General features: G+C 52.7%; 7 protein-coding genes across 7 annotated transcripts; 6 read left to right on the top strand and 1 right to left on the bottom strand.

Moving 5' to 3' along the window:
* Window positions 1-96: 96 nt before the first annotated feature.
* On the top strand, window positions 97-3,096 carry QC763_406760 (uncharacterized protein; the record flags this gene model as incomplete). Its single annotated transcript, XM_062912314.1, has 3 exons — window positions 97-1,837; window positions 1,892-2,878; window positions 2,950-3,096. The coding sequence occupies exons 1-3, from the start codon at window positions 953-955 to the stop codon at window positions 3,094-3,096; spliced, it is 2,019 nt and encodes a 672-aa protein (XP_062766080.1). The 5' UTR covers window positions 97-952.
* Window positions 3,097-6,681: 3,585 nt separating this feature from the next.
* QC763_406770 (uncharacterized protein) lies at window positions 6,682-9,744 on the top strand. Its single transcript, XM_062912315.1, has 3 exons — window positions 6,682-7,153; window positions 7,233-7,376; window positions 7,434-9,744. Exons 1-3 carry the CDS (start codon window positions 7,095-7,097, stop codon window positions 9,169-9,171), a joined length of 1,941 nt encoding a protein of 646 aa, XP_062766079.1. The 5' UTR covers window positions 6,682-7,094; the 3' UTR covers window positions 9,172-9,744.
* Window positions 9,745-9,918: 174 nt separating this feature from the next.
* On the top strand, window positions 9,919-13,120 carry QC763_406780 (uncharacterized protein). The gene is made up of 3 exons (XM_062912316.1): window positions 9,919-11,249; window positions 11,313-11,438; window positions 11,508-13,120. Exons 1-3 carry the CDS (start codon window positions 11,001-11,003, stop codon window positions 12,768-12,770), a joined length of 1,638 nt encoding a protein of 545 aa, XP_062766078.1. The 5' UTR covers window positions 9,919-11,000; the 3' UTR covers window positions 12,771-13,120.
* On the bottom strand, window positions 12,998-15,464 carry QC763_406790 (uncharacterized protein). The gene is made up of 3 exons (XM_062912317.1): window positions 14,104-15,464; window positions 13,598-14,041; window positions 12,998-13,537 (listed from the first exon to the last, which is right to left on the bottom strand). Exons 1-3 carry the CDS (start codon window positions 14,171-14,173, stop codon window positions 13,104-13,106), a joined length of 948 nt encoding a protein of 315 aa, XP_062766077.1. The 5' UTR covers window positions 14,174-15,464; the 3' UTR covers window positions 12,998-13,103.
* A 72-nt stretch (window positions 15,465-15,536) lies between these two features.
* Window positions 15,537-19,604, top strand: NIT6 (Nitrite reductase [NAD(P)H]; the record flags this gene model as incomplete). Its single annotated transcript, XM_062912318.1, has 4 exons — window positions 15,537-16,205; window positions 16,263-16,413; window positions 16,465-18,467; window positions 18,521-19,604. The coding sequence occupies exons 1-4, from the start codon at window positions 16,144-16,146 to the stop codon at window positions 19,602-19,604; spliced, it is 3,300 nt and encodes a 1,099-aa protein (XP_062766076.1). The 5' UTR covers window positions 15,537-16,143.
* Window positions 19,605-20,330: 726 nt separating this feature from the next.
* On the top strand, window positions 20,331-22,114 carry QC763_406810 (uncharacterized protein; the record flags this gene model as incomplete). Its single annotated transcript, XM_062912319.1, has 2 exons — window positions 20,331-21,621; window positions 21,675-22,114. 2 exons carry the CDS (start codon window positions 20,331-20,333, stop codon window positions 22,112-22,114), a joined length of 1,731 nt encoding a protein of 576 aa, XP_062766075.1.
* Window positions 22,115-22,361: 247 nt separating this feature from the next.
* On the top strand, window positions 22,362-24,591 carry QC763_406820 (uncharacterized protein; the record flags this gene model as incomplete). Its single annotated transcript, XM_062912320.1, has 2 exons — window positions 22,362-22,883; window positions 22,937-24,591. The coding sequence occupies 2 exons, from the start codon at window positions 22,362-22,364 to the stop codon at window positions 24,476-24,478; spliced, it is 2,064 nt and encodes a 687-aa protein (XP_062766074.1). The 3' UTR covers window positions 24,479-24,591.
* Between the last annotated feature and the right edge of the window lie 1,127 nt (window positions 24,592-25,718).

The raw sequence follows: 25,718 nt of genomic DNA, 5'->3' as shown, positions 1-25,718 counted from the left end.
CATTCCTGAGCGGCTGCCCCACCTTCGAACGAATTGGTGAAGTCTTTCCAAGTTCTCACTTCAGCTTCCACTGGATCTCTTTGAACAGCTTGGACAGTTGAGGAGGTATTCAAGAGGCCTCTTTGTGGATGAGTAGACTGGTTGTTGATCCATACATTTCACAGGGCCCCAATCGCCTTTCAACTATTGAGATATAGATCCCAGCCAGGCATGTCGTTGTAATTTAGACAACCCCTTTACTAATTGCTACCTGTATTCGTCTGCTCTCAGCTCTATGTCTGCCAAGCTGAAGTAAGGGAGCACTGTATCCGGTTCCAAGAGATGCAGCACCGCCGCTCTGCTTCTCTGACATCGTGGAATCGCAGAAACTCGCTGATGTCCACCACCCGGATGATCGGGACGGCCCTCCAGTTCCCCACAGCAGCTTCGCTCCCGTCCCGAACATCCTGGTGGATGACACTTGTGCCTGTTTGCCGGGTCGTTAAACACAGACCCTGCTTGTTAGTAAGAGTTACAGTGCAGCGAGCTAAGTAGGCTAACTGGGAGCCTCTCATGCCTCGTCCCGGGAAGCCGACGCCGTGCGTTGCAAACCTCTTAAGACGGTGAAGTTCACATAGAACAGCAACTTGTCGACAGCTTCACTTTAGACTTGTCTCTACATACCAGCCTCCCAACACAATTCCTTGGTACAAGCAGGCAGCCCCCACAGTCCCCCCGAAGCACGTTTGTGTCCTAGCGACCTTGGCAAGAAGCTCCCCCGCATTGTTAAGCGCGTCACCACTAAAACGGGAAACTAGCCCGCCATGTTGTAAGATAAGCAAGAGCTCGGAGAGAGAGCCAATAACGAAGACATCGCGGTTCATGGCAATTGGCAAGCACCACAGGCCAGCGTCACGAATCACGTCGTTCTTATCACTTGCCCTGCCCAGCTGTCGTAGCTGCACAATGGCTGATGTTTTCCCTCAGTGTCCTCCCGCCCCCACCAAGATATCCCTCTCAGCCAGGAGGGGGATACAATGGCATCTCGGCAACTGGCGGCGTCTTACCAATGATTGAGACGAACAATATTCTCACCACCCCGACGGGGCCCGAATATCAGTTTCTCGTCGGCGAGGGTCTCTACGTCTTGAAAGAGGACCTGCATCTCGCGACACCGCCACCGCATCCATCCGAGGCTCCCATTCAGAACCCGAATCCCCTCTCGACGGCACCTCAGCCTGCCACAGCCGGGACCCAGCTCTCCCTCATCAACATCGACGTCGGCCCGCTACCGCCTTCCTTTTACCGGTCCAACTCCCGCTCCGACGGCGTCTCAGGCAGCATCCAAGAGCACCCCGACGAGCGAAGCCAGTCCTCCACCGAAGTCCGCGAGAGCACCAGCGACGGAGGCCGTCTCAACTCTAGCGATGGCGGAGGCGGTCACTTTGGCTCCCACGCTCCCGCCTTTGGCGAGGGCAACACCCTCCTCACCCCTACCCCAACTAAAGACTCCAACAAGCGCAGGAAACCAAAGAACAACATGACGAAAAGCAACTCGTCGTTCATCTCGAGGGTGATCAACCACGAGACCCTGAGCAAGAAGCTCCAGGAGAGAGCCAGGGATGGGATGTTTGCCTTTGCCAATGTGAATAGGGCTTTTCAGTGGCTGGACTTGTCGTCCCCGACCAAGGCGGAGTATCTGACCAAGATTTTGTTTACAAAGGCGCATTGCTTGTCTCATGATGTGAACAGGGTGACCAAGAGCGCGGCGCATGTTGATGTGGTGATGGGGTTTTCGACAGGGGAGATTATTTGGTGGGAGCCCATCTCTCAGCGGTATACGAGGTTAAACAAAAACGTACTTACTCCCCCCTTTTTCCTGTCCCCTTGTACTGATATGTTACTGTGATAGGGGATAATCAACTCGACCCCCGTCTCCTGCATAGCCTGGATTCCCAATTCGGAGAACTTGTTTCTGGCAGCTCACATGGACGGCACCCTCATCGTTTACGACAAGGAAAAAGAAGACGCCATCTTCTCCCCCGAAGATGAGGGCACCCCTCTCTCCTCACCTTCAACGGCCGTCCGATCAAGCAGCGATGCTCCTCCCTTGCCCCGGCCCACCTCCTCAACCTCGTCATCAAACAACAAGACCACCACCAGCAGCGCTATTCACAAAATCCACATCCAAAAGTCTGTGCATTCCAAAAACCAAAAAGTGAACCCGGTGAGCGTCTGGAAACTTTCCAACCAGCGCATCAACGCCTTTGCCTTCAGTCCAGACAACCGCCACCTGGCGGTAGTATCAGAAGATGGCACCCTCCGGATAATTGATTATCTGTCCGAAACACTGCTGGACCTGTTTTACTCGTACTATGGTGGTCTGACGTGTGTGACGTGGAGCCCGGACGGGAGGTATGTGCTCACGGGGGGGCAGGACGATTTGGTGAGCATCTGGTCTCCTGGTGTGGACGGGACGACGCAAGGGCATTTGGTGGCAAGGTGTCAGGGGCATCACAGCTGGGTGACGGGGGTGAAGTTTGATTTGTGGAGGTGCGATCTTGACGAGACGACGACGGGGCCGGGGAGGAATTACAGGTTTGGGAGTGTGGGGGAGGATGGGAGGGTTTGCTTGTGGGATTTTAGCTTGGGGATGTTGATTCGGCCTAGGGTGGGGAGCACGACGCATGGGGTTGTTGGGGGGAGGCCGCTGGGGGAGGGTAGTAGTAGGGGGAGGAGCAATTCGGGGTTGTCGGGGGGGGAGACGGTTAGGGAGGGGGGGGGGGTGAATGGAGATGGGGAGGGGGATAGGGGGAAGGGCGAGGGGTTGAGGAAGGGAGAGGTGAGGCCTAGGGCGGTTGAGCCGAGGGCTAGTACGGCGGTTTTGCCGCCTGTTTTGGTGAGTTTGCTGTGGGAGAAGGGGTGAGATTTCACAGTGGTGTGAAGATTAACTGACTGTGTGGGGGACAGAGCAAAATTATTGATGACGATCCGCTTTGCTGGTTGGAGTTTACGAGGGATGCGATTATCACCAGCTGCAAGTCCGGGCACATCAGGACCTGGAGTAGGCCGGCCGAGTTGACGCCTTTGGGGGAGCAGGAGAACAAGGTTGAGTGAGCGTGTGGTTGGGTGAATGTGCATTTGAGACTGTGGGATAAGAGGTGACGAGTATCGTTTACGTGCAGGTGACAGTTATGGTATTTTTTGGGGGTATTTTCTTTAGCGTTTTGTGAGAGCTTGTATATCTTTGACGATAAACTTGTTTGAGAGTGAGTCACAATTTGAAGGCCATTAGGCTTTCATATTTTTGTGTGTGGTTGTGTAATGTGGTTGTGTTTGGTTGTCATGTTATGAATATGATCATGGAAATTGGACCATGATATCGTTTGGAAGTGAGTCAGAATGTGAGGTTCGTGAGCTACCGTATTCTTGATGGTCGGTTGTCATATTATGAATATGATGGTTCTAGGGTGGTTTATTGACACACGATGTGGTAACACGATGGCACCCAGGAGGACGACTATGGACTGTGTGGGTCTGCATGTAAACCACCAATCAAGCCAAGAGACCGTCATGGAGTCATGGATATGGTAAACTTATTAAATGCTGTGTATGTGATTAATTGGTGATTATACATATCACCCACGTCATGTGATGGCTCAACTATCGTGGTTTACAGTCGGATTGGTTTATGACATCAAATGGTATCACAGTCTCGGAAGGTTTGAAGTTGAGGGTGGGGGACAATCATAAATTATACATATATGATCTCGGCCCTTTCCAAGCCTTGACACACATTGGCTCTGCCCTATCGGGCTCACTCCCGACACTATCTTTTGTGTGTGGATCGCGTTCCTGCAGCTTGATGGATGCAAGATTCGGCAAGAGACCGAATAATATCGAATACGATAACTACGAGAGAACCTCGCGTTTTGAAGTGGAACCCGAGTGGCCGAGGAAGGGGGGTATACTTTTCCTGTAAGTTATTCCTGTTGAGGCGTGTGAGTCTGCTATAACTACTGCGAAGGCGCGGCTCGTCTGCATGCAACATGCACAAGAGTATCATCGAGTGCCGTGATGTGGCGAAAAGTTTTCATGACAAAATGAAGAGTGGGTGCAAATCCCGTTGCCGGGGGACAAGAGTTATTCCCTCAGCCGTTTGTGGAGTTCTTGCAATGCTTGTTGAGTGGTATCCATCCGTCTAGTTTTTGGCTCTTTGCCAGGGAATTTTCAAACCAGTAGAAACGGATCTTTCATGCATGTGGTTGACGAAGCATGTGAAAAATGCACCTTCACCGTGCGGGACTGACACGGGATGAGGTTGGCATTGTCGGTATGATCCCAGTTACATGCCCATGCCCGGCTTGCCTCCAGAAAAGGTTCAGTGAGTTGGAGGGTGTGGCTTGAACGTGTGTCATCGAGATCGACGCAAGGATCAGTCGATGTATCGTTCTGTACAGAGCCATGACATGGACTTTGGTGAGGGGTATCGTCTGATGTTTTCCCTTATGGAGACAAGCTTCTAGAAGGAGAAACACATGAGAAAAATAAAATAAACGGTCGCTCAAACCTTGATACGCAGCAACCGGTTCTTTCCGCAAGACGTCCGCGGCCTCTGCTCACCGTTGGGGTTTGTGGGTTGATGTTGATATCTAAAGTCCGACCGTTTCGCCTTGCCTGGTTGATTTTGTTGATGGTGGACAGAGCCTGGGGGGCTTCGGGAGCTTCTTATGATGGCATTATTGACAGGTCCAGACCACACTCGCATTAGGACGCGCGCTATGCTACTAGACAGACACCAAGCAGACGGATGGGCTGTGTGTTCGCGATAAGGCTGATGGCGGGAGCGCCGAGAAAAGCCTCAGTCTGGGATACCCTTGGGCCCAATCGATCGTGGCGCGATAGCTTCATCGTTGGCGGAAACCCACTTTTGGCCCTAGGGATTTTGATATCAACAAGAAACTGGGCGACAACCCATGGTAGGACTTGCGGTGAGGGCTCAGGTTTGCGGGCCGAGGCAGCAGGCGGACGTAACAAGTTGGGTAATTTTGCAGATTTCCTCGGCCATTCTTTGATGGTGAAATTCTTTATCCGAAGGTGAGGGTCCAATGGTGTTCTCGAAGTCGATGAACCATCCTTCGTGTTGACAGTGTAGGGTGGGATCTGGCGGCAAACATGGAAATCTGTGACTTCATAACTACACTACGTCGTCAGAGCGCGAACATGGTGGGCAAAATGTCGTTATCAGTGATGATGACTCGACTGAGGTTTGGGGAAAACCGGATTTTACCAACCAATCAGATTGACTCAAGACCTCAAGCTCCGAAGCCTCTGTTGTTCTTATCGCCGTTATCGGTGGGGTCCGGATTCGGGAGTCTGGACGCTTGGCGTTCTTGATTCCCGGCATCCGAACGGAAGAGTCCACGCTATCCCTGCATCTGTGTGGCCTCATCATGAGCTTGTCCCTTCACGGCCAAGCAAGTCACAGAGGTGTCACATTTGACATCCTGCAGAGCAGCCAGTCAGCAGGTTCATGCCGTGGCCCTTCGCGCTGGGGTCCTTTGGGTGCCGACCTCCTGCATTGAGAAGGGAGCCCAGCCGATGCCGTCTCGAGGCTCAATCACAGTACTCCACGCCCGGTCGAGCAGGCAAGAGGTATCATGGTGGCCGCCAGCCCCAAATTCCATATTCACAAGGCTGTCAGGAAGTCACCTCGGCGAATTACCTGCCAATGTCTGGGAGAGCGCCTGCCCAAGGCGGCCAGGTTTGTCCACGTCAAAGTGAAAGTTGAAGATGTGATCCTGCCCAGTTAGGCAGTTTTCTAGACGCATTTTGGTGGGGGCCAATCAAACCTTGTCGAATCTCACTGTGGCTTGATTCACGCAGGGATTTGGTTTCTCTACGACCATCCATTTTTGGTCAATGAAACATTGGCAGCGTTGACGGCACAAAGCCAGCTGAGCAATTGGTGTCACATTGCGACAGCGTGGACAAAGAGAGATGAAAGCAGAGGCGTTTTGAAATGGCAACTTTACGTACTTGTAATTTTGAGAGCGGTCAAGCTTAGAGATGGCGTTTTGGCAGGCCACTTGGCACACCCCACGCTAGACCCCACCACTTTACAAACCTCACCCTCTGACGTGCCATGTTGAACAATGCGGCCTTTCGTGATCCGCTATCGCACGACTCACAGGCCCCCACTGGAAAACGTGGATGAGGAGTAAGTTTTGCTTTTTTATCAGTGGGATGGCAGGCCGTTGAGGTGACTGCCTGCCCCGGGCTGCCGGTAGCTCCGGCTTCGTTCTGAATCCAATGCCACAAGGCGGTGCCATAAACGTCCTCGTCAGCTTGCCCATTCTATGCTGCAAACAGCAGTAGGTAACATGAGATGGAAGTGAAGTGCTGGCATAATGCATACCTACGGAGACGGACACTACATTTCTTGGGGCTTACCTATTATTGGGATTCTGCTTCGGCGGTTCCCTATCGTGATTTGTCTGGATCAACGGAGCGTGCATGAGCTGGGTCTCGCTTGCTGTTGTCTGTGTGGGATGGTTGCGGTGGTGGTTGGTGGGTGCGCACCCTTTGTGGCTCAGCACTATTCAGGTACCTCCAAGTACCTCGCAAAGTGTCTCTTTGTTGTGGGACATGCAGGCTTGTACCTGACTCCCTGATCGCCGGCCCCCGGCCACGGTGCTCTCCAATCCCGTCCCAGTGGCCCGATGCTTCCCAGCTCATACTTTTGAACAATTGCGAAAATAATACGCCTCTGTATTCTTCCTGGTTGCTTTTCTTCTCAATTTCACTCCGTCCCTCCTACCTCGTACCTACAAACACGACCCGTAATCACGCCATTCGCTGCCATTCACCGTTCGCCTATCTAGTACCTAGACTTAACAGGCACCTTTCCAAATCTTACCAACTTCGAAGCGAGCCTTCGCCGCATCGTGCCGTAACACCGCCCCCGAACACCACTCCCCTACATACGACACGCCAGAAGCAGTCGGGGTAGATGACTGCTCTAGACCATATCTCTACCCGACCGGGCCTCTCCTCTTCCACTTAATTTTCTACTGCTCTCCCTCTCCTCGACAGTTTGGGTACATATCTGAGAGATGCCTCTATTCACCCTTTCCACATCCAAGAAGAATGCCTGTACGCTGTTCGACATCAGGTAAGCTATTTTTTATTTTAATTTGGAACACCCTCGGTTATTTGCATGACAACCACTGACCGGGTAATCTGGAACACAGGCTCGAGAACGACTTTATTGTCTTTCGCGGTAACGATCATGAGGCCTCTGGCCAACTGCTCAAAGGAACAGTCGTGCTTTGCTTGTCTGCGCCATTAAAGGTCGAGACGATCAACTTGAAATTGACCGGCACAATCCACTATGGGTATGGGATTTGGCCAGAGAAAGCACCAAAGTACAAGTCACTGACGCTGTTGAGTAGTTGGACCGATCCCAGAGTAACCGCGACAGGAATTAACCATCACAGAATCGATAAGACTGTGAACTTCTACGAGCACCGATGGCGACCATTTGCTGGAGTCGGCGCTTCCAACCATATTCCGACTGGCGACACACATCATTCGAGGGGCACCACGCTAGGCCCTGGCAATTACGAATGGCCCTTTCAAGTCATGCTCCCTGGTAATACCACGGAGAGTGTGGAGGGCTTGCGTGAGGCCAGCATCACTTACAGACTGAAGGCATCAGTAGTGCGGGGCAAGTTTGCATCCGATTTGAGCGCTTACAAACGGCTACGCATCATCCGAACCCTCGAATCCTCCGCCCTCGAGTTTCTACATGCGATGAGTGTGGAAAATATCTGGCCCAACAAGATAGATTACTCGATTCTGATCCCTCAGAAGGCGGTGGTCTTCGGCACATGCATCCCTCTAGAGACGAGATTTACCCCATTACTGAAGGGACTGGAGTTAGGCGACATGACCGTGAAGCTGGTCGAGGTCCATGACATTGTGCTTCACTCGACTAGGTCGTCGGGTGCCTCTTCGGTTAAGGAATACCGGAAAGAAAGAGAAATCGAGACATGGCGACTTCCCATCACGCGCGAGGAGCATTGGCAGGACATGATCAACGATAGCGGGCAGGAGGGCTGGGTTCTCAATACTTCGCTTAACCTGCCGAAGAAACTTTCGAAATGCTTGCAGGATGTCAACACCAAGGGCATTAAAGTCCGACACAAGCTGAAGTTGGTTGTGGCTTTGAAGAATCCCGACGGTCACATTTCGGAGCTTAGGGCGACGCTGCCGGTAACCATTTTCATATCGCCAAATATGCCACTGGACGAGGACGGGAATCTGGTGCGACAAGTACCGGTCGGAACACCGTCCCTGCAAGTAGCCGCGATAGCACCACCAGGCTACGGCGAGCATGTTCTTGACCAGCTGTACGAGGATATGGATCCAACCGGGCTACAAACACCAGCTGGTGGCCTGTCGGCTGTTAATAGCCCAATCTATGGAAGGTCGCGCGCCAGCTCCGTGGAGAATCTGAATGCACTCTATCATGGTGCCAGCAGTCCCGTTAATGGTGTGCCATTCAGTGCCAACCAGCTCACTGCTAGGTTGCAGACTCAGCTTAATCAGCACAATCGTAATCAGTCATGGCCCACGATGCGGGCTGCGGAATCGGCACGCCACATGCCCAGCTACGCATCAGAACTTGATACCGAGGATGCCCGTACCGATGAGCAGTCGGCGCCGCCGTCATTACCGCTTACTCGGCACAACAGTGACGACGACGAATCTGCATTGCAGCACCTCGACTATGCAGAGCTTGAGGAGCTCAGCAAGGTTCCTAGTTACCAGACAGCCGTCAAGACACCAGTCCGGCCGCTGGCGTACAATGTTCTCCCAGACTACGAAACGGCGACGAGCGTACCGAGCACACCTCAACCAGGTTCGCCGGAACGATCGCCGCCGTTGAGAGCTACTGAACTCACCCGGTCCGACAACTCGTTTCTGGGAAGCATCGCCGAGGTCCCTCAAGAGTCGTCGATTCAGGATGACGACATGAACCCGCAGAGTCGGCCTGGGACACGCAGAACATCACCCATCCGTTGGCGGCAATTGTCGGTGGGATTGTACCCACACCACTCGCTGCACGGGGAGGGCGATGAGCACCGACGGCTTCACCTTCTCCGTGCCCAACGCGGCTTGGCCTAGAGGTCCAATAGCTCGTCGGCACGCACACCCTGATGAAGCATAAGGGGCGTTCTGAATGGAGATGGAAATTGAGATTTCCTTTGTATTATAAATGTCTGTTCTGTTGCTTTTGCCTGGATTCCAGGGCTGGTGGACAGCAAAGGGCATTCGGCAGCTGCAAAGCGCAGCTTTTTTTTAGGCGTTTTAATGACCAATACATGGGGGGATATTGACACACATGGAGGGGGGTAATGGAGGCAACATGTCGTTGGCGTTTGGGATTGCCAAAGGCGGCTCATTTGCGATGGGAACTGACATCAAGAGGAGGTCTCCGGTTTGTTTCGGAGTTGACGGTCATTCTCTTCTCTTTTTTCCTTTTGGTGGTGGGCTGGGTTCGAGGGCTCGATCAAAGAGATTGAGGATCGGGCAGCGGTGGATTATTTGAGGCGCTCTGTGTTTTCGGTTTGGGGATTGATGAAGAGGACATTATCTGAACCAGTTGCTACTTTATACCTTCGATACCCCCTATAGTCAAAAGTCAGCAGATGAATCTAGACCAATGAATAGCCAGTAAATGGATTATTTGCTTGTGACTGGTGCTGGTTGTGAGATTGAGGCCGAAGAGATGAGATGGGAGGAGTATCTGGCGGTTTGTACGTAGTGAGATGTCGTGTAGGACAGTACATGTCTAGGGAGGAAAAGATCGACTGGGTTCTAGACATTTGGGATAGCATCTGGAACACAGATGTGTGGTGTATTGTGAGACAAGAAATGTGTTGTGGGCTTGAAACATGGGGGAAGTTGCCTAAAGAGGCCTCACACAAGAAGATATGCAATGGAGTCGGATAAGCCGAAAGCTGGTGCAGATTGGCATTTCATAAGCTCAGCTCAGCTGCGGACGTTTTCAAGACGGGACCATTGGCGATCGATCTACCACTCTTGAGAACAGAGATAGCTATTCCCACTTTGGGTGGTTTGCTTTGCAGTAGCATGGAGGCCCGATTGTTTGTTCACTTGATGAGGCTACGTCATGCAATTGGGCCCTTTTTTTATTGAAAGAAGATTGGAAAAAAAAAACCCAGCTGAGCTATAACTTCCATCTGCAACGGCCGGCCGAGCTATTCAACGGCGACCAAAGAGAAGGAGAAAAACCAAACCATGCGCATGATATTGTCTCCCATGGCGAGCTGATTTTTTTGTTTAAACGAGACATGGTCCACGATGCCTTCACGCATCTGCCAGCTGGACAAGGGTTTTGCTGTTGATGTGGGGCAGCTTCTTGGCTGGAAAGTGGAGTTACGTCATGGCATGATGGGATTTGATGGTTGCGTCTTGGCGGGACCAATTGAGATCGGCGTTGGTCGATAGACAGGATCCACTTTTGCTCGATCTCTTGGCAGGGAGGAGAGGAGAGGAGGGGTTGTTTGCTGCTGCTGCTGCTACGCAAGAGGCGCTGGTGTGTTGGTTGTTGTGTGGATTGGGTGAAGGGAATACAAATACCTACTGCTGCTGGCTGGCGCGGTAGGTGGTGTTGATCTTATGACCTGCGGTTTGGTTTCAATGACCTCATACTTTTTTGGTTAGTGTAAGAGCTTCTATATCTTTACTTCTAGCTGCTGCTGCACGGGCTTGTAGTTGGGAACGAACCTCTTGTTGGTTTTTTTTTTTTTTCATTTTAGGATCCTAGGAAAAAGGAAAGGGACCCTTACCACCAACAGCCAACCATCCAATCTTGTGTTTCTCCACACTTGTTAACTCGATCCCTCCCCTCCCGTCCCCCCGGCTCCAGGCCCAACAACCTACCCACCCCAACACCGCTTCCTTTTATTTTTATTTTACTTTATCTCTCGATGCATTTCAAGCGACTTTCGAGAGGACATTCTCTCCGCAAACCAGAGACGTCCGCCACTGCCTCTTCCGCCTCCGCTCAGCAGCAACCGGAGAAGTTACAGACTATCACAGCACCAGCAGAGAGTAGTGTTATTCGGGAAGAACCAGCGTCAATGTCTACTGTTACTTCGCCTGTTGAGCCCTCGAGGCAGAGCACGCTTGCGAGCAACCTTAGTGACGAGGCTGTTCCTGAGCACGATCCCAACACCGTGAGTGGCTCGTTTTAGGGCAGAAGGTATCAGGGGGAATATGCTGACATGTTTGCGATTTAGACGGCTGGCCTCCTTGCGCAGAGGTTGCAGGCATGGAAGCATGCTGTCGGTTACCTCGAGGAGTACGTCGAGGCGGTCGAGAAGGTGCACAAGAACTCGTCCAAGGAGTATGAGAGGGTTTTGAAGGTGCGGCGAATCCCCCTTTATTTCTACAGCTTTCCTAGACCGCAACTAACATGCCCTCCCCATCATCAGACCATCTCCAAACCCCTCCGCGAAGGCGAGCACTTTGATCAATCCCTCGGCGGCGTCGCCGGCTTCTTTGAAAACATGCGCGTCAACACCCAAGCCCTGATCAACACCAACGCCGAGACGGAGAAATCCATCAAGGGCTCTGTCCTGCCCGTGCTCGAGCGCCTCCACAAGGAAATCAAGCACAAGGCCAAGGAGCTCGCCCACGGCGCGGAAAAGGGCGCCAAGGAAGTCGAAAAGGCGCGCAACACGACTCAGAAGCACATTGAGCTCCTGGGCCAGCACACGGCTGCTTTTGAGTCTAGCGGGGCCAAGCACCACCCTAACGACGACCCATATGTCATCCAGCGGGGCGTGCTGCACAGACTGAACAAGCAGGTCCAGGAGGAGAACAATCAGCGTAACGATCTGATTGCTGTGCAGGCGAACTTTCAGGAGTTTGAGGCGCACGTCATCGGGACGGTGCAGCAGGCCATGGAGGCGTTTAACAGCTTTGTTGGGGGCCAGGCGCTGAAGGTGCAGGCGTTGTATGCGGACATGCTTGGTTCTGCCCAGAGGATCCCGCCCGATTTTGAGTGGAAGGGATTTGTCAAGAGGTCGGGGGATAAGCTGGTTGATCCGGCGGAGGGGCCTAGGACAGTGGAGGCGATTCAGTTCCCGAATCAGAATCATGCTTCGACCAAGGCGCTGATTGAGGGGAGCTTGGAGAGGAAGAGTAGGAATAAGCTCAGCTGGGGGTATTCCACGGGTTACTATGTGGTTACCCCGGCCAAGTTCTTGCACGAGTTCAAGGATGATGATAACTACAGGAAGGACCCGACGCCGGAGTTGAGTATTTACTTGCCGGATGCGATTATTGGTTTGCCGGCCGGGGAGAAATTTAACGTCAAGGGGAAGGACAAGAGTGGTGGGTTGGGGAGCAAGTTGTCGGGGAGTAGCGAGTTGAGCTTCAAGGCGCACAGTCCGGCCGAGGCGATGAAGTGGTTTGAGGTTATCAAGAAGGTGGCGGGGGCTACGCCTGGGAGCCCGACGGTGCCGAGTCCGGCGGAAGAGGTGAAGGTCAATCCGGTCGAGGCGGCGGCTGCGCCCGCGACGCAGGGGGTTACTGGTGCGGAGGAGAAGCCGAAACCGGTTGTGGCTGTTCCCGAGGCGAGCACCTCGGCGGCGGCGGATGCTAAGGCTCAGGAGGCGGGGGTTGCGCCTGCTGCTGTTGCTCCTGCTGCCGCACCTGCGGCGGCGGATGAGAAGGCTGCCGTGAAGGCTTAGGGGGATCTTCAGGGTGGTGGTTCTGTTGAGAGGAGGGTGGCTGGGAGTTGGGTTGATGGAGTTGGGGAGGAGGGAGTTTGGAGCGTGGAGGGGTATGAGGATGAGGAGGGGTATACCATGTTCTCGAGGGAGTGATGTTTGTTCCTGGGCGGGAGATTGTCATTGTTGCTTGCTGTTTTTGTTTCATGAGTTGAGAGAAGCCTAATAATACCCTGAGTTTTGTTGTTGTTGCATGTTTGTCTGCATTAATTATGATACTTCGTGCATGGGCCATGAATTCGATAAAGATCAACGCATATGACATGTCCAGCAAAAAATACGGCATCTCCCTTCTTACACCCCTTCTCTAACGCCAACCTCCGGTGCTATATCGCCCCCATTTTGACCATCATTACCCCGTGGTGACCTCGCACCGCTCATCGCCCACTTCAAGCTCCTATTCAAACTCCTCAGTGAGCGTGCATCGAGCTCATACCACACCCTCGGCACGTCCAGTTCGTCATAATCATGGTGTTCGCCCATCTCTTGAAGCGAGCCCTGGGGATTCAGGAAGAGGACTGGCCTTCCTCCTAGTAACTCTAACTGCTGCTGCTGACGAGGGGGATTGAGTAGTGCTGTCCTTTTGACTCGACGGCTCCAGTATGCCATCCCCAGTAAGAACAAGAGTAGGACGCCGACTATTATGCTGATCATTGTGGTTATTGTGATGGTGTTGTTGTTGTTGTTGTTGTTGCTGATGGGAGTGTTTTTTTCGGGGGTTGGTATATCTGTTTTTGTTTTGTTTTTCATTAGCAAAATTGCAAGATGGTTGCGATGAGCAGATTCACTTGTTGTTATTGGAGTCGTTGGTGCCGGGCTTAAGGTGGGAGACAGGCAGGATGTTGTGGTGATGGGAGTTGGGATAGAAATGGGTTGGCTGATGTCGGATGGTTCAGAACCTTGGGATGTCGTCTGGGGAAGCGTGCTTGTGGATGTTATGACAGCCAAAGTTGTAGGTGAATGTTCTAGGTAAGTCGTTGCTGGCGATGGTCTGGTTGTGGTAGAACTGGTGTTTATCGAAGGGAAAGGGGGGAGTGGAGGAAGACCGACAAGTGCTGTGCAACAGTCGATGTAGTGCTGGAATTTGGGTAGGATGATCGTGTCTGGCTGTGATTTTCCTTGGAAATACACAACGCAAAGCCTGCAGGCTTCATATAAGTCCCGGAATGCCGAACCTGCCGTGCAAAGTTCTGGCTTGGTCCCAGTGCGTTGGGCCTCGGTACGAGCGTCGCCTGTCAATTCACCAGTCAAAATCTCCGTGTGCTTTGACGAGAATGAGGTTTATCAACCATACCACACACATCGAAGCAAGATGCTGGCACGATAATTTCGCTGTCTTCTCGTTTATCATGAAACAGACCCATAGCGGTTCGATCTTTGCCAACTGCCGTACCGTAAAGATGGCTAAGAGGGACTTTTAGGTGATTGAAGAAGAAGTCATCATCTAAATACTAACACAGGTAAGGCCGGAGGTCCACTGGAGTTCACACATCAGTGCGTAAGTATTTGAAGCTGATGATGAGGCTAAAGACTCCGAAGGTGTCGTTGACCAGAGATGACCAAGCCTAAGGCCCAAGTAACGTTGTGGGTTGTGCTCTGCCTCTGTCGACGGTGTCGGGAATGGACTGCCCCGGGAAGTTTGGGGTGCCATGGTGCCTGCGACCTGGGTGGTTAAATGAACGATTGTATCTTGGCATCCAGTAGAGCCTGCTAACTCTTCTCAATAATCGTGTCTGCTACTGTCCTTGTATCCAGGTTAGTCTTCATATGAAGTTGGAAGTGAGGAATAGCATCATGGCAGCCTCTCAACGTTTTCCTGTAAGCTCACCAAAGATCAGATAGTCTACAATACTGACTAAGATCGCATCTTTCCAAAGCTCTGGCCCCCAAACTAAACAATACCAGTTGACCAAATGCTAGAGTCCTTTGCTTAGAGGATGGACGAAGCTCTGAATGGGTTTCGCCGTAGGCCCATCACGATCGGGTCACCATGCCCAGCCGCACCAAGAGCTCCCCCGACGCTCAACTGTATCCGAATCTTTGGGGTGATATTGTTCTGGGAGGTAGTTTGCTTGTGAGTTTTGTCATGATGGGTAGAAAGCTTGCGTAAGTTTTCCGTGCTGGCTAGATTGTTTGCTTGAGCATTAACCCCCAACTCATTACTTGCAATGTGTGGCGTCGATTGAGCCTCAATAGAGGCGTGGCACAGATAAAATTAGTCTTTCCCATTGAAGTTTGGCCTTGTGTCAAGTTGAAGTAACATGGTCGCATCTCAACGGCCCTCAGTACAGGGTTGCCAAGCCGGCGCCGATGTCAACACCAAGCCGGCGTGGAAGATGCCAAGCACGGCGCTCTCGCAGCAATGGGGCCGAGTGGGGCCGTGTATGACATGCAACGTCAACTCGGAGGACTCATCCTTTCTGAAGGCGGGTGATGAACCTTAGCTAGCCATAGATAATTACGTTCTTTTCAGGGGCCGGATTGCCATCGGGGAGAGTGTAGATCCAGACCGTTAAAGAGGATTTGGTGAGGATGGTGAGGGGTCAGTGGGGGTTTTGTGTGTTCGGAGATGTCAAGGAAAAGCCGTTGCAAAAGACAGCCCAGATCAATTATTAGTTCCGGCAAGTCAAACACAGGCAGAAACTCTAATCTCTTGGTCCACCCCGAATCATCCCCGTGCCTGCCTCTATCTCCGCGGGTGTCTTCCTTCCACATTGGATACAAGTTGGAATCTGCGGCACCTGATTGGTCCGATAAGTGTTATCATTGCACTGATATCCGCTATCAAAGATCACCATCTCCCGCGCTGCAACGTCTACCTAGGAATCCGCAAAAGCAGAGGAGTCCCACGGTCGCTGAACGAAGTGGCTGCTGCTTCTCCGGTGCCTTTCATGCGTCATTACATATTGCACTATGCTCATTGGTACACCAAATGGTCATGAATCGCCCCTGGGGCCTGTCCGCGGCCGTCTTCACACACCAACCTGCACGGCTCCGGAGATGTGCATTTCCTTGATTGCCTCTGAATGCCTACCTTGATGAGAGATTAGATATCGTTCGCTGTGTGTCCGGCCAGATGCTCTGACGATGGCAGTGCCACCATGATAGACCATGTCTACCATCCCCTCTTTCTTGTTCCTCTCCTTTTTGTCACTTCTCTGTCCTCTGATGTTCTCCTGGTTAGCTTTTTGACGACATTGATCCAGCCTCGCCAGCCTTGATTGACTCGGGTTGGCTTCTCTACGACTCCCGTCTTATCTGGTCATTGCTCAACTGGCTTGTTTCTCTTTCGATAACCCCCATTCTGGACGATCCTCCTCACAGCCTGCCCACAATGGCAGTCGGGCGCAAGAAGATTGTTGTTGTTGGTCTGGGGATGGTGGGCATCAGCTTCATGTGAGCAATGAGCCAGTTCAAGTCCCCGGAATGCGGATATCTCTAACCTCCCAACAGAGAAAAACTCCTCAAACTCGATGCCAGATCGCGCGAGTACAACGTTGTAGTAGTTGGCGAAGAGCCACATTTGGCATACAACAGAGTTGGCTTGACCAGCTTCTTTGAGCATCGCAAGATTGAGAACTTGTACCTGAATCCACTAGAATGGGTATGTCTCTGCTCTTGACGTCCATGAGCAACACTGACGCCAATGCTGCAGTACACAGCTGTACCTGACGGAGCTCTCAGCTACCACCTGAACACCAAAGTCACCAAAATCCACCCAAACAAAAAGAGCATAACCTGCGCAAATGGTGACGAAGTCAGTTACGACATCTTGGTTCTGGCTACTGGCTCGGATGCCGTGCTGCCAAAACACACGCCCGGTCATGATGCCAAGGGCGTCTTTGTTTACAGGACTGTCGAGGACCTGGAGAAGCTCATTGCTTTCTCAGCGAACCAAAAGGGCACAGTTGGTGCCGTAGTAGGAGGTGGCTTGTTGGGACTCGAAGCTGCTAAGGCTATGATGGACTTGGGATGCTTCGAGAAGGTCAAAGTCATTGAGCGCAATCGATGGGTTCTCAGCCGGCAACTGGACGCTGACGCAGGCGGCATGGTTGTGGAACAAGTGCGAAGCCTCGGTGCTGATGTTTTGCTCAGCAAGAGAGTGGGCAGGATTGAGGTGACGGAGGACAACAGCGTCAAGGGTGTTCACTTTGAAGATGGCGAGTACATGGAGTGCTCGACCATTTGCTTCGCTATCGGTGTCCGACCAAGAGACGAGCTGGCCAGACAATCAGGCATTCTGTGTGCTGACCGTGGCGGCGGCATCGTCGTTGATGACAGCCTTCAAACCAGCCATCCAGACATCTACGCCATTGGAGAGTGCGCAAGCTGGCAAGGTCAGACGTTTGGTCTAATTGCCCCGGGAGTGGAAATGGCTGACGTTCTCACATTCAACCTCACACAATCACAACATCATCAGCCACGATTATACAAACGCCCTGACCTGAGCACAAAGCTGAAGCTGCTAGGCGTCGAGGTTGCCAGCTTTGGAGACTTCTTTGCTGACCGTGACGGGCCAAAGTACCTTCCCGCAAAGGCAAAGAAGAAACCCGCCTCGCCGTTATCAGCAGTCAAGGTGCTCACCAATGGCGCCCCTCCGGCCCCAGTCAAGGCCTTGACCTACAAGGACCCGTTTCTCAACATCTACAAGAAGTACATTTTCTCGGTGGACGGCAAATACCTCCTTGGTGGCATGATGATCGGTGACACATCCGACTACGTCAAGCTTGTCCCCTTAGTCAAGAACCAGAAAGAGCTCGACGTCCCACCGTCACAGCTTATCCTTGGTGCCAAGAAGGATGGTGCTGACGATGGTGATGATCTCGACGATGACACCCAGATTTGCAGTTGCCACAATGTCACCAAAGCAGATGTTGTCAACACTGTCAAGGACGGTACCTGCAAGTCCATCGGGGAGGTCAAGTCTTGCACAAAAGCTGGCACAGGCTGCGGAGGTTGCATGCCTCTTGTGACCTCCATCTTCAACAAGACTATGAAGGACATGGGCAATGAGGTCAAGAACACCATCTGCCCTCACTTCAACTACAGCCGTGCTGATCTCTACAACATCATCATGGTCAAGCGGTTGACCACATTCCAGGAAGTGATGAAGGAAGCCGGCGTCGACCCAGAGAGCATAGGGTGCGAAGCCTGCAAGCCCACGCTGGCCAGCATCTTTGCAAGCTTATGGAACAAGCACGTCATGGATAAGCCTCACCATGGTCTGCAGGAAACCAACGACAGATATCTGGGCAACATCCAGCGGAACGGCACATACTCGGTTGTACCTCGAGTATCGGCTGGAGAGATTACCCCTGAAAAGCTTGTGGTTATTGGAGAGGTGGCGAGAGACTATAAGCTGTACACCAAAATCACTGGCGGTCAAAGAATCGACATGTTTGGTGCCAAGAAACAGGATCTTATTGACATCTGGAAGAGGTTGGTGGATGCTGGCATGGAGTCTGGGCACGCCTATGCCAAGTCCCTCAGGACAGTCAAGAGTTGCGTAGGTACCACTTGGTGTCGCTATGGCATCGGTGACAGTGTCGGCATGGCTGTCCGCCTGGAGGAGCGATACAAGTCTCTTCGCGCTCCTCACAAGATCAAGGGTGGGGTGAGTGGTTGTGTGCGCGAGTGCGCCGAAGCTCAAAACAAAGAGTATGTCTTTTCACTTCTCCGTTAAATATCCCATTTCTGACATTGTCTCCCAGCTTCGGCCTCATCGCCACCGAGAAAGGCTTCAACATCTTCGTGGGCGGTAATGGCGGTGCCAAGCCCAGACATTCTGAGCTCCTCGCCAAAGACGTGCCGCCCACTGAAGTCATCCCCATTCTGGACCGCTACCTGATGTTCTACATCCGCACAGCCGACAAGCTCCAGCGCACAGCTCGCTGGCTCGAAGCCCTCCCAGGCGGTCTGGCCTACCTCAGGTCTGTGATCCTCGACGACAGCCTCGGTCTCAACGCCTCCCTCGAAGCCCAGATGCAAGAACTGGTCGACAGCTTCTTTGACGAGTGGGCCGAAGCGATCAACAACCCCGAGATTGCCGCGCAGTTCAAGCAGTTCGCCAACACGACAGAGACAGTCGAGACAATGGAGCTCGACACGGATCGCGGCCAGCTCCGCCCGACTTTCTGGCCGAGCGACGCCTCGGCCAAGGAAGATTTCGCCGGGCTGTCCAAGACGTGGTCATCGTTGACCTGGCAGCCGATGCTCGAGTCGTCGTACTTCAAGGGCGCGGATGACATCCCCAACGGCATCTCGGCCGCTGTCAAGCGAGGTGACACCCAGCTCGCGCTGTTTAGAGTCAAGGGGAAGTACTACTGCACTCAGCAGATGTGCCCTCACAAGCGGGCGTTTATCCTGTCTGATGGTCTGGTTGGGACCAGCTCGTCTTCTCCCAGCACGGGTGAGGCGCCGTATGTTTCTTGTCCGCACCACAAGAGGAACTATGACTTGTCCAATGGTGCTTGCAAGAATGATTCGGAGCTGTCGATTGCTACCTTCGAGGTGGAGGAGAGAGACGATGGGATGGTTTATGTTAAGCTGCCACCGGTTGAGGAGCTTGATGAGAAGTTGGGGACGAAGAAGTGGATGGTTAAGAGTGGAGAGGCGGGAGAGGGGCAGTTGAAGGAGTTGGATAGGAAGCTGGGGTTGGAAACGCCGGCGGGTGGGAACTGGAAGGGACATAGGGCGAAGAAGCCTGGGGTGAAGCCGCATGCGGAGAATAGGATGAGGAGGCCGGTGGAGGTTATGGCTGGGGGAGGGGGGTGTGGGAGTGCACCGGATTGGTGAGGGAAATGGGTGGTTTTTTTGGATATTGATGAGATGGTAAAATGCAACGACGGCGGATATGGTGCTGGGAGTAACATGATCTGGGATTGCTTTGGTTATGTTGATGAAGCACATCTGGCTTTCAATGGAGAACACCTTGAACATAGAACGAGTATATTCTTGTGTTTTGAGAATGACGATGTTTGCTGCCATAGTAGTCAACTGTACCGGGCACGCAACCCTAACCCTCTCCTTGGCTTACATCTCTCGCTCCAACCCTTCAACCTTTCAACCTCTTGCAAACGCAGTGAATGCGTTTTCATCATCTTGCCCAAGATCCGGCAACATTTCCTGTATTTCTCGACTCGCCTTTCTCAAGGTCAGAGGGTTTTGGAAACCAAGATCATCTCGCACTGGTACCTCAGATTCTACGGCTACCTAGGTAGCTAATTGCTCGGACGCCGCCATGCAGGACCCCCTGTCACCATGGAACACTGGTACCGCGTGCGGCTGAGGTCTCGTTCCTCGCTTGCCGATGAATATGAAGATCAACCGGTTGAAGGCTTTTTAACTTCTTGTCATCAACATTTATACATAACCCCACCTGTTGTCACTCCTTTTCATCTATCATATGTTGATGTTTCACACTCTCTAGTATAATAATCTCCAAGCAGATCATCTTCAATCCCATCTTCACACTCACTTATTACTTTGACCTCAATTTCACGCGTTCTTTCACTCTGCGCAATGTCCGGCTTCCATGAATCCGACAACGGCGGCGGCAGTCACTCAGCAACAGATATAATAACCTACATCGGCGTCCCCCTCGCCGTCCTGGGCGTCCTCCCCATCCTCTACAACACAGCCGTCACCCTCGCCGCCCTCTCCCGCATCAAGCGCATGCTCCGGCACTCCCGCCTCCCGGCCCTCACCCGCTCCGACGTCGTGAATAGGATCATCGAAGTAGAGCTCCCCCGCTACGCCGTCCGCCCGATGGACCGCTTCACCGATCGCCAGGAGTACTGGAGCGTGTCCTCGCACCGCTCCTCCATCCCGGGGGGTTCGTGGACGACGTTCAACTGGAGGACTAACGTCATTGGGTTGAACACTCAACGGGTGGAATATGCCGACCAGCTGAGGCAGCCGCAGGTGGAGGTGGAGTTTGACCAGCTGGTTTGTTACTTGTTGGATCTGGGGGCTGTGCCGGATGGGTATGGGTGGAGGATGTTGAGGGGGAGTGGGTTGTGGACGCCGGTGGGGTGTACCTTGATGACGGGGCCGGGCGGGAAGAAGGCGTTGAGTGTTGGGCCTTTGGATGGGAGTGATGGGCATTTGAGTTTGGTGGTGAATTGGGAGGGGGGGTGGACGAGGAGGAGTTGGGGGGATTTGCCTCCTTATTGGGTGCGGTTGCCGCCTCCGCCGCCGCCGCGGGTTGTGGAAGGGGAGGAAGAACGGGGGGAGAGCATGGAGGAGGTTGTTACTGGAGGGGAACATGCTTCTTGTGAGAGTCTTCACAAGACGGAGACGGAGATGTCGAGGCCGAGGACGCAACAGAAAAAGTCGGGGGAGTCGAGTGTACCGATTACGTGCCAGATTTCTACGGAGGGGATTGTTACTGCGCTGAGGCAGGAGGCGCAGTTGACTAGCACGATTAACTTGGACTCGTTGCCTGTTGATCATATTAGGGTGCGGTCATCTTCTTCGTCGGGGGCATGGTTTGCCTCTGCGGCGACAGCTTATGGGACCACCTCACAGACGATCCTCTGGTCGTACAAAATCCCGGATGATATTCTTACTTTCTCGAGGAAGGAAACTGTACCATGTGGTGTTTTGGTCTTGCTCAATGTGGTCGAGCAATCTGCCACACCAGAATGGGCGACGACATACAACGATGGCGCTGCTGACTTGGACAAGTTTAGCGCGAGGATGAGGGACCAACGGGCTGCCATGGCAGCCGAGGCAAAATTACCACCTGCCCAGAGAGCGCAAGCAGCAATGGAGAGAGTAAGAAGGGAGAACGAAATGCGGATGCAAGACAGTATGTCGCCCTTTTCACCTCACCTACCTGACAAAGCTAACACAGCCCCCCAGTGAAAGATCAGCAACGTCTCCGAACCGCTCGTCAAGAGGCCCGACTCCTCGAGGCGCTCCAATCCCCCAAATGGGACACCAAGCTCGTCGCTGAGCACAACCTGACCTGGCTCAAGAACCAATCCAACAGCAACCCGAAAGAAAAAGTAGCGCCCAACATGGAAATGAAAGAAGTGGTTGGGACGCTGCTGTACCGAATGGTGCTGGACAGCCAGTTTACGGCGAAGCTGTGCTCGATGCTGGAACTGTGGAAGAACTGGGCCGAGAATGGGGGGATGAGAAAGAGTGATTTGGAGAGGTTAAGGGAGGAGCAGGTGGTGTGGGCGTATGCTACATTGCTGGTGGCCATGATTAAGGATTGTACTGGTTTGGCCGAGGGGACGCTGGCGTTGGACTTGCAGGAGTGTCTGAGGGTTTGGAGGAATGTTAGGTTGGGTTAGGGGAGTTTTTTCTCCGTGGATGGGTTCATGGCCACGTGGAGGTTGGTCACCCGGGTGGTGAGGGGGTTTGTGATCAGTATTCTCTCCGTCTGATGGTGATGGTTGGGGAAGCGTTTCACAATGGGGTCATGTTTGGTGGTTTTTTGGGTAACCGGCGACAAGGCTGGAGTGGTGTGAGAGGCGACCATCCCATTCTGTGGGAGGTCGTGCTTGCTGGTTTGGTCACACACTTAAAGCCTTGCGCACGATGTTTTGGTCAAAAGTGCCAGCAGAGCCTTGCTTCGATTTTTTGTCTATTTGGCTGTTGTCTAAGTGCATCGATAGCACCGAGCTTACCATGCTCTTATCACGCAGCGTCAGGTTGTTTTGCGCGTGCTTCTCAGTTACTGCGCTTGCTCAGTTTGTCCCCTTACAAGATGCCAACTTGACAACACTAAACGCCGCACACGACCCAAATATCACCATTTCCTACAAAGTTCCGAAGGGTGCCTGCAAGACGGCGCTCGACGCACAGAAGCAGTTCTCTGGCTGGGTCAACATCCCAGTTGAGGGTCGGTCGACCAGCTTGTTCTTTTGGTTTATCGAAGCACGGGAGCCGACTTCGGCACTCACAATATGGCTGAATGGCGGGACTGGAGGGAGCTCCATGTCAGGCTTTTGGCAAGAGAATGGTCCTTGTGAGGTGGTAGAAAAAGATAAAGATCACCTCGAGGTCAAGGCAAGGGAATGGGGATGGGACAGGGCATCAAACATGCTGTATATCGATCTTGTAAAGTTTATTCTCTCCGCGCCAGAGTTCGTGATATTAACCAAGAACGACAGCCCTCAGTAGGCTTCTCCTACACCACCCCCATCACCAACGGCAGCTACGATTTCTACAATGCAACAACCATCTTCCCTCCTGAACCCGTCCCCAAATGGAGCAGCCCTTGGGCCTTCATGAACGGCACATTCTCTTCCCCTTACCCGCTGAACTCATCAGCCAACACCACAGCGACAGCCCGACTAGTCTGGCATCTCCTCCAGACCTTCCTATCAACTTTTCCCCAATACAACACCCCCTCCAACTCTTCCACAGGGATATCCCTCTTCGCAAAAGGCACCACCGCCCCCCTCGCCGCCCTCCTCGCATCCTACTTCCACTCCCAAAATCCCAGCACCTCATCCACCACCCTATCCACCACCCTCCCCATCAAAATCACCTCCCTCGGCCTCCTCTCCCCCTGCGGCCTCGACCCTTTGTCCCAAGCCCAATCCTACGTAACCATGGCCCTCAACAACACCTTCCACCTCCCGCTACTAACCCAAGATCAAACCACCCCAATCATGTCAGCCTACCACCGCCGCCGCGGCTGCTCCGACCTCCTCCTCCCCTGCCGCCACCCCTCCTCCTCGACAAACTCCGAAACCCTCCTCGTCTGCCTCCAAGCCTGGGAGTGCATCTACGGCCTCACAATACCATACCAGCAACACACCTCAAGGTCGTTATACGACATCTCCTCCCCCTCCTTCGACCCCTTGCCAAACCAGACTTACCTTACCTTTCTCAACTCACCCAAGTTTCTATCCGCTATTGGCTCACCAATAAACTTCACCGATCTCCCTCCCCCCCTCCCCGCCCTTCGGGACGACCCGCTGGTAGCCATCAAAGAGCTACTATCCCAAGGGGTTCGGATCGCCCTGCTGTCCGGCGACAGAGACTACCTCTGCAACTGGTACAGCGGGCAATCAACCTCTCTCTCTATCGCCGGATCCTTCTCGCGGTATAATGCTTTTCATACAACCGGCTACGCCCCCCTCCTCACCAACAAAACCTACACCGGCGGCTCAACCCGCCAGCTCTCCAACCTCTCCTTCACCCGCGTCTACGACGCAGGTCACTTCCCCTCTCACTCCCAGGCCGAAACCACTTTCGAAATCTTTTCCCGGATCATCCTCGGATCCTCAATCAGCACAGGCGAAAAAGTCAATCTTGCCTCCTTTGCCACAAAGGGCACCCCCGAAGCGGACAAGACAGGGCCGGAGCTGCTCGCGACAAATGTCCCCAATGCGAGGTGCTACATCCGAAAGGTGGCAGATACATGCGATGATGAGTCTGTGAGGGCCGTGTTGAGGGGAGAAGGGGTCGTGATCAACGGGGTTTGGTATAATTCTGCCGGTGATTGGCAGTTGCCGGGGCAGAGGAGTGATGGTGAGGCTGCTGGGGAGGAGGCCGCGCCGACCTCAACGATCATGACGGGAATATTTACCACGTCACTTTCCGCGGCGAAGCCAACGTCTAGCAGTGGAGGCTCCTCTGCTTGGGACAACCCCGCGCGTGGGCTATTGATGGTGAGCGTGTTGGCTGGGTTGCTGCTGTTGTAAATCGCGTTGCCGGGGACGCGATACAGCTGGCGACAACGGGAGACGGCCGAGCACAGGACAGAGGGAATCAAGAATACTTTAAACTCGACAATTTTCATATGGTACTGTAGAGCAGAATATTAAGCTCAATACAAAAACCAGTATTCTTCCCCATCTCACGACGACAGAGTCATGATTATAGTGAAAAATGAGCCCCAGTAAAGCAACAACACTGAACACTTGGACGAGTTAGCCCATGAACATTCACAAGACAAACATCAAGAAGGTGATGATGGATGACTTTATCAGAAATCTTGCCATGTCACTGGCCATTTCATCAAAGCGATTGCTATGTAGACCGTCGTGATAATATTTTAAATCATCATAAAAGTCGGGGGTGGTGGTAATCAAGAAGGAAAGTGGGTGCTTACGTTGAGGATCGGGTCAAAAGGACAACAGACCATCGTGCTCATCATCATGATCAAAACAATCTGCGACAGTTAGCCAATGATCACTGCAAGTGGTCAAAAGGTGATGTGGCATGGGAACATTCAGACATAGACCTTATCATCAACGCTTGAAGGGCTCCGACATATGCTTGTCAATTTTTTTGTCATGTCATCATAATGTGCAGTGGTGCTTGGGTGAGGAGTGGTCACATCGACAACGTACCAGAAAATGAGAAGAGGTCGAATGGGTGTCGAGCAATCGTCAGATGAAATGTCTTAAAATCTTGAAGTTGGTCAGCGAAAGCTCACTCCTGCGACTTTCAAAAGGTGATGGAAGTGTGTAATTTTCAGATAGGCATGAATGGTATAAAAAATAGGTTGTCCGCATCGGGAATCCCGTATAGGACTCGTCATCTAGAGTCATCATAAAAGTGTGATGGGGAAAAAAAAAAGTCGATAAAACTTACCCTAAAGACAACCCCAATGATGCAGGTGCATCAAACAATCCGATCAACTTCCAGGAGAGTTAGCCCGTACTCTCTGCCATGCGGCGTGTGCAAAAGACAGAGATGGATGTGCTGATCAGTGGACGAGGTTTTCTAGGCCTGTCGCAAAAGTGGCGTGTCTTGCTCATGGAATTTCGGAGCCCAGTGCCGTTTCATCATAAAGCACAGCGAGTGCTGGTGAAAGAAGCTGTCTACTTACTCAGTGACAGGTATGGATGATCTGCTTGATGGATGTTAGCGTCTGAAAGCCGCACAACCAATGGAGAAGTGAAGAGGTAAGAAGTGTTGGATTCAATCAGAAACAGC

The sequence above is a fragment of the Podospora pseudopauciseta genome, chromosome 4 (assembly GCF_035222475.1).
Source record: "Podospora pseudopauciseta strain CBS 411.78 chromosome 4, whole genome shotgun sequence".
Classification (NCBI taxonomy): Eukaryota; Fungi; Ascomycota; class Sordariomycetes; order Sordariales; family Podosporaceae; genus Podospora; species Podospora pseudopauciseta.
Note: the sequence above shows the minus strand (reverse complement) of the source record. Positions and strands in the feature narration are given on the sequence as shown.

Coding starts and splice junctions, on each gene's coding strand:
- QC763_406780 (XM_062912316.1), top strand. CDS start 11,001: ATGCATTTCAAGCGACTTTCGAGAGGACATTCTCTCCGCAAACCAGAG. Junction 11,250..11,312: donor CTGAGCACGATCCCAACACC/GTGAGTGGCTCG, acceptor TTTGCGATTTAG/ACGGCTGGCCTCCTTGCGCA. Junction 11,439..11,507: donor AGTATGAGAGGGTTTTGAAG/GTGCGGCGAATC, acceptor CCCCATCATCAG/ACCATCTCCAAACCCCTCCG.
- QC763_406770 (XM_062912315.1), top strand. CDS start 7,095: ATGCCTCTATTCACCCTTTCCACATCCAAGAAGAATGCCTGTACGCTG. Junction 7,154..7,232: donor TGTACGCTGTTCGACATCAG/GTAAGCTATTTT, acceptor TCTGGAACACAG/GCTCGAGAACGACTTTATTG. Junction 7,377..7,433: donor ACCGGCACAATCCACTATGG/GTATGGGATTTG, acceptor GCTGTTGAGTAG/TTGGACCGATCCCAGAGTAA.
- QC763_406790 (XM_062912317.1), bottom strand. CDS start 14,173: ATGGGTCTGTTTCATGATAAACGAGAAGACAGCGAAATTATCGTGCCA. Junction 14,042..14,103: donor ATCTTGCTTCGATGTGTGTG/GTATGGTTGATA, acceptor GTGAATTGACAG/GCGACGCTCGTACCGAGGCC. Junction 13,538..13,597: donor AACGACTCCAATAACAACAA/GTGAATCTGCTC, acceptor AAACAAAAACAG/ATATACCAACCCCCGAAAAA.